At 39.0% G+C, this 7,162-nt stretch overlaps 1 protein-coding gene across 1 annotated transcript; it reads left to right on the forward strand.

The window, feature by feature from the left end:
• The first annotated feature begins 17 nt into the window (after positions 1–17).
• Positions 18–1,835, forward strand: borcs7 (BLOC-1 related complex subunit 7). Its single transcript, XM_067609265.1, has 5 exons — positions 18–178; positions 866–928; positions 1,215–1,258; positions 1,347–1,367; positions 1,482–1,835. The coding sequence occupies exons 1-5, from the start codon at positions 47–49 to the stop codon at positions 1,531–1,533; spliced, it is 312 nt and encodes a 103-aa protein (XP_067465366.1). The 5' UTR covers positions 18–46; the 3' UTR covers positions 1,534–1,835.
• The last annotated feature ends 5,327 nt before the right edge of the window (positions 1,836–7,162 follow it).

Genomic DNA, 7,162 nt, shown 5'->3' on the forward strand with positions numbered 1-7,162 from the left:
TGTGTATATTGTCCCTGCCCACGCACCGTAGCTAGCCAAACAGAAAATGGCTTCAGCAGAGTCCCAGCCGCGGTTTGGTCAGTCTGTCAAAGGCTTATTATCCGATAAAGTGGGCTCTTGTAGCGGGGATGTGATCGCACTGACCCGCCAGGTGCTGAAGGGATCCCGCAGCCAAGAGGTAAAACCCCAAAGTAACGTAAAGCGTTAACTAGCAGCTTCATTAAAAGAGCTAACAGAGCAACCGGAACACCGACAGGACAATTCAAAACAGAGCTGTCCCACTAACTGTCCCAGCCAATATAATCCCCAATGACTCCAGCAGTACGACTTCATGTGGAGAAATGAGCTTTAGTTTTTATTTTGGTTAACTTGATACTGCTAATGCAGATTTAGTTGTATAATTTGATTTGTCATGTAGCTCGTTGGCCTCGATGAAGGCGTTTAACGCTTAGTTAGTGAAGGTGTGTTGCAATAATATTTCTAATAAATACAAACAAACACAAATAACAAACTATACTCAGTGCTGAATATGAAGTGACAGCTGGACACCTGTCCATCATCAGCTGTTCACATAGACTGTTGGTTGTAACTGACGTCACCAAAGCTAAAACCAACTGAACAGAAAATGAATTCGCAGCTATATTAAGAATCTGTAAATCGTTCAAGTCATTTTCAAGCAGAAAACCCCAGATTCCTGGTTCCACCTTCTCAGTGGGGACAACGTGCTGCTATCTTTGACTTATGTGATATTAAACTGAATATTTTTGTGTATGGAACTGACAGTGTGAAGACATCAGCTTGGTTAAAAAACTGTGTGACATTTTAGAGATCAAATGATGAACTGATTTTTTTTTTTTTCTTCAAGCTTCTTGGGCAAGCAGCCAGAAATATGGTTATCCAGGAGGACGCCATCCTGCACTCAGAGGATGTAAGTATCCAGCCCTGTTTAACACGGCACGGGGGGACAAAATATTGGAAACTCTATTCAGTATCAAGGAAGACAACAGCGCCACAATCTACAGTCTCAAAAACTATGGAGTCATATCAACACCGCTCTAAGAGAGTCTCAATTACATTACATTATAAAGGGTTTTTCTCATTTTCTGATCACTGAGTGTTTGTGACACTTACATGATGTAATAAAAGGTAAAGTTATGTGCTCTCATTTGTGGGATAATTCACACAATTCAACATGGTTATCATCTGTCTTCCAGAGTCTGAGAAAAATGTCCATCATCACCACACATTTACAATATCAGTGAGTATTGACTACCCGTTGCTGTTCATGTGTAAAAATATGTCAAACTGTGGAAGTTAAATACTGAAACTGTCTGTCTGTCACTCAGGCAGGAGGCCATCCAGAAGAAGTAAGTCTAAACTCTCCACTGTTTGTTCTTTAGTAGAAACATCTTACATCACTGTCTCAACAGTAAGCCATAACACAAGCTGATGACGTTGCACTGACTCTCATGTGTTGGCAGTGTGGAGCACTCTAAAAACCTGCAGGACCAGCTGAGACACCTACTGAAGTGACAGAGCAGAAGACACGGAGCCTTCATCAGACGATGACGTGCTAATCAATGCTGTCTCAGCAGGATTCCATAGAGTCTAACATTGGACCACATGGATAATCTGCCATATTTTTACTTTATAACATACTGTTGGAACTGTCACTGGACTTATGTGGGACTCATTTAAGCAGTTTGAAGGGGAAGTTCCTCTGTATCAAACACAGTGCCTTGCTCATGGGCAAAGATCCCCAAGATGTTTTCTTGAGTTTCCTCTGTTTTTATCAGTTGTATTCAATCTATTTATTAAAGACCTTGTCAATGTCACCTTTATCTGTATTCTGCTCCTCATAATGCCACCCTGTGAAACAAATCAAACAGCACATCACTGCAAAGAGCAGTAACATACCTTCAATTCTCAATTAGAGGCCCCCAGCGGCAAAGAGAACCAGGCCTATATTTGCAACAGACATATATTTCTATTTCCCCTGTTCCCCAGTCCTCCATGTTGAACTGCTGTCTTGATAAATTCAGTATAATGTCCTTTTCTACTAATAACTAAGCACCAATTCCTTTAGTGCAGCAAGAGTCACTAAATTTACCATGTGAACTGTACAAATGTTTTTTTTTTTTAAACCCGATTGTATTTGTTTTTGTTGGCTATGAGAATTTACGATAATGTCTGAAATGCACAGAGAATTGGAACGCTATTCTTTTTTTTGTTTATTTGTTGTTTATTAATATTATTTTTTATCCAGATCCAATTGCTACTCACTTCAGGTCACTTCATGTATTAAAATGTGTAAGTGGTAAGGGATTTCATTGTGCATATATTCATCTCTGCTCTTTAGGTTTTGAGAGAACAGTAATGAAACCAGGAGATATTTCACCACTCTTGTAGAAGATGAATAACAATTCATGGCCCCTGTGTTTCAAGGATGGAGCAGATCTAAGTGTGCACTGCAGGAAGATGTACAAATAATCACGTGTAGAAACACCAGCTTAAGCTCTATATGGTGGAGTCAATGTACTTCCAGTTCTGAGTTGCACACCTAGTTTTACCCAAATATACCTGCTTGCAAGTCTAGTTAAATGCATTTAAATTATGCATTAAAATCAATGTTATATCAATATTAAGTTATTAACTGATTATAATTAAAGATGGAGAGGGTATAATTATTCCAGTGGTACACTCCAAACTCCAGTCTGCTGCCAGTCAACATAAAATGAAAAGTTATCAAACATTTTCTACATGAAACTAATAATTCTTCATGAAGCTGAGAGAGTGCTTTGTTAGCTGCATGGTCAGCTCAGACTCATGATAAGGTGCAAAGGGACAAACTTATCAGTAGCCTGAAGGGCAAACAGCTGCTTGGCCCTGACAGTGTCCCTGAGACCATGCTGCTGAGTCTTGTGCATGTGTGCAACAGCATGAGCTGGCTGAGGGCAGATAGTTCACAACACTTATACAGCGGACATACTGGCCTTCCCTGAGTCAGCTAGTCAATTCAATCTGTGTAAGAATGAAGAGTGATACATAGTTTTAGAATTATAATGGCTACAGAGATTAATATCAAGCTATTCATTAGGGATGTGCAGAGGGCCCAGTATTTGTATTTGTATCTGTATTTGTTGAGGCAGCAAAATTAATGAGTATTTGTATTCGGGCACACCAATAGAAATATATAACAGTTAATACAGCTAACTTCTGTGTCATATTTTGGGGATGTTGGTGAGACCCTCATCACAACACTCAGACTCAGACTCCTGACTTGAGTCCTAAATGCAACACCTGACTAGTACACTGAAGATCAAAATAGAATTTTTGTATAGTATGTATGTTTTTCAAATATATGCATCGTCACTTCAAACACACTCTTCCTTCTGTCTTTAATACTTATTACATTCATCTTCATCAACATGCATCTTCAAAAACTTCAAATGCTCCATTTTTATTTAGATTCATAAATTACAATAGAGTTTGTTCAGGTCATTGTGTTATTGTTCGCTCCTGAAATGTGATGTTTTCGCCTCAATAGGAGCTGCACATTTAGCTTTGTGGCTTTACCTGCACATCAGTCATGTGCTTTTACCAGTTTGAATTTCACCCTGATCACCCTGACCTTTTGTATTCATTGAGCAAACATAAAAACCTTTAAAACTTCAAAACCCTTCAAAACTGCACACAGTCAAACGTTTGAGAGAGCTGACCTCTGTCCTGACAAATGGAGGACTCGGGAGGATTTTGTGCTCAGTATTTGCCTGCAGCCTGTATCAAACCCTCCTCCAATGTGTGGATGCGTCCCCACTCAGGCACAGCACTGACCCTGTCAGGTGGATTAAGGCCCTGTGTGCTGCCAGGCCATTTCCAGCTGCTGTCTTAAACCTTGAGTGTAAATGATGTTCTTCCCCCACGGCAGCACGTCATCTTATCAAAGCCCCGAGGTCTCTGACAATGCAGGTCCAGGGACAACAGCTCATCAGGGAAAATCTCACATCTTCTGCCCCTTAGAAATCTACACACGTCATAATCTCAAGACAAAACATTGTGTGTGTGCCAGCCAGTCAGTCTACCAGCTATCCATCATTTCATGAAAATGAAAACTCATCATAAAGTGTCCAAGGTCCACCATGTGCCTCCAGAACAGCCTTAGGGCTCCTTGTCATAGATTCTCCAAGTGTGTGAACTCTGCTGCAGGGACGAACATCATTCTTCCAGAACATATTCCCTCATCTGGTGTTTTGATGACAGTGGTAGAGGTCGCAGCAAAATGTCCCTAAGGTATTCAGCTGGGTTGAAATGTGGTGACTGTGAAGGCCATAACATATGATTCACATCATTCTCTAACTGTATGGAAGAATCTGCATTCGTTATGTCTCCACACTCGTTTATTCACGTGTTTCCTTTAATTCTTCACTCATGTGTATATTCTCCTTTAAAAAAGTCCTGCCCACCAAGAATTCACACTGAAAGCAATCAGGACACATAGCAGTTGAGTTTTTCAAACGTAACCTGCCACTGGTTTGAGCAGCTCAAATGAAAACGAATTCTCCTCTGTTGTATTGAGGTAGAGGCAGAAACCTCAGAGACAGATTTCTCAATACCGGGACAAATAAAACAAAAACTAACTGCATGAACAGAGGTAAGAGAGAATGGTTTTCTTCAGATTTGGGTGAACTGAACATTTAAATCCACATTCTTTCTGCTCTGAGGTCACAGAGGTAAACATTGAATGTATAAATCTAAGGCAGTATTATGATTTTTATATAATAATGTGGATTACACTAGAGCAAAGGGGGCAGGGAATAAAATGAGAAATTACAGTTTGTGAATCAACACTGTACCGTGAACTTACAATCACTGCAGTTCAGTTTTTACAAGCTTTCAGCTCCCTCTGCTGGGAACTTGTTGTTGTTGAGTGTACTATTAACCAAAAAAAGTAAAGATCATTTACAAGTCCCAATATCAAAATGTGAAAAAACAACACAAAAACTCATGTAATTACATTTAAAAGTACAATGCAGTTAGGTACTAAATATAAAAGTACTGATTTTTCAGAATAGCACCTTACATAATGTTACAAATGTTAGTTTAGAAATCAGTCTTAAATGATGACTTCCTGGTAATTCATCAAGTCTGCAATTAAAAAGGTCAAACAGTTGTTCTTGTTTTGTTTTGTTTTCTCTAGAAGGTTAAGTGCTCAAACTGTGTATTGAAACAGTCCTTCACATGAATTAAATAAGAATATTTTTGTTATTGACAACAAATCCCATGAAATGACCAAAACCAACAACATATAAATCTACCTCTCATTGCTTTCTGATTGATCTACTCCATGTTTCTCAGTTCCAAGCTCTTTGATATCTACTGATGATGTATATGTTTAGGGAAGGCTCATCAATATATATTTTCCTTTTTCTAAAAGGGCTCTTTAATTTTCTAAAACAGCCGGCCACTGTCGTTTTCAGCAAACATGGCACACAGGGTATTTGTTGGGGATTATTTTCAGCTGCCCATTAATCCACATTTGGTGTCACCCAGTTCAACAGTGTGGCTCATTGATGGACAGGTGACGTTCATGAGATATGGTTGACTATAAGAAATATGTAGACTATCACCAGCCTTATTTTATTGGAACTTCACTGAAAAGACTGAGTGAGTTATGCTGGAGAGAGAAAAGCAGGAAGTCAATACAACAGTCCCTACAAGTAATTTTGCAGCAGGCAAAGTGTGCTATCATACTGCAGTCAGTGGGCCCACAGAGGGGCCGATCCATGTTATGTCTTCAGGCTGAGTCCAACTGGGCCTCATGTATACAGATGTGACCACCGGGTGCTCACCTGGGAGGTCCCCTCTCAGGCCTGGCTCCAGGAGACAGCCCTGATATCCCTAGTCCAACATCCTGAAGGTCCTGAGTCAAAGGTTCTTGATTTGCTCTGAGTCCCTCCACCAATATTAAAGGTGGTCATTGTCAGGGGGGAAGCCAAAAGCTATCCCTGTTAGCAGCTTGTGACTAATCTATGACTAGGGCCCTATGAAATGTGTTTGAATTTTTTCCAGATTCTGCTTTATTTTCTCCCAAATTCCGTGTTTTCCATTTTAATTTTCCTGAATTCTGTGTTTTATGATTTAAGCACATTTTGTCACCAGAAAGAGTGTCTTAATCATGTGGTGGATGAATAATATTTCAACAATTCAATAAGAAAGTATTCAAAATTGCATCGTACATTGAATGAAATGAATATATATATCAATGAATTTGTAATGATGCAACACGATATTGCACTATTTTTTAATCAAAGAAAGTGCTTCAATACACAGTAAACTCAGACATCAGCATGAAGAAGTGAAAGAGATATGTAAGCACAATAGCCTCAAGTAATCCTTCACATAAACAATAATAATCACAAAATAACATTGGTAAAATGAGGCTTATAGATTGGATATTGCTCTGCTCTAAATTTACTTTCAGTATTTGGATGACTTAGCCGTGTCAGAGGGCCTCATTGACATGACTGTGTGTGTGTGTGTGTGTGTGTGTGTTTGTTGTAGCAGGTTTGAAACTTTTAAATGAAGAGGGGTGCCAGTCAGAGTCATGCCTGACAAATAATAATCTTGCTTTTAATTTGACAAGTTTACATTATTAATTTCTAGTTGACATTGTGAGTGTATGTGATGTGCTGTTCTGTGTAGTTTTGTATTTTGTATAATGTGTCCTGTGTGTTTTTTGAAAATGAGCTGTAAGCTGATGGTAACATTTATATTAAACACTGCACATGGTCCCAATAGATAAATAAGACAGTTCTGCAGCTCAACAGGGAAACACTGTCCGAGGAAACACAAAGAGGGAATTTGATGCTAAAAAGTAAATGTGTCAGATATCCACTTGATATGACTAACTCAGACTGTGCTGAGCTGAATATAAGCGTCACATCTACTTTTAAATGCATTTTTGCACAAATGACTGTGGTCAATGTCCATTTGTGCACCTGACTGTTGTTTTAAGACAGACTTGGAAAAAACATGAACCTGTCCTTTAACATTAGAAAATACATTAGCTAAACAAACTCATTCTCTATGGATGTAAATGACAGACAGAGTGTTGGTATTTTTTGAGTTATTCTCACAGTAAAATCAAAACTCAGCTACAAGA

This window comes from Thunnus thynnus, chromosome 14 (genome assembly GCF_963924715.1).
Source record: "Thunnus thynnus chromosome 14, fThuThy2.1, whole genome shotgun sequence".
NCBI lineage: Eukaryota > Metazoa > Chordata > Actinopteri > Scombriformes > Scombridae > Thunnus > Thunnus thynnus.

Bases quoted from the DNA above. Each gene is read 5' to 3' on its own strand.
- borcs7 (XM_067609265.1), top strand. From the start codon at position 47: ATGGCTTCAGCAGAGTCCCAGCCGCGGTTTGGTCAGTCTGTCAAAGGC. The intron at 1,259-1,346 runs GTGAGTATTGAC...TCTGTCACTCAG, and splicing joins ACCACACATTTACAATATCA to GCAGGAGGCCATCCAGAAGA. The intron at 1,368-1,481 runs GTAAGTCTAAAC...ATGTGTTGGCAG, and splicing joins CAGGAGGCCATCCAGAAGAA to TGTGGAGCACTCTAAAAACC.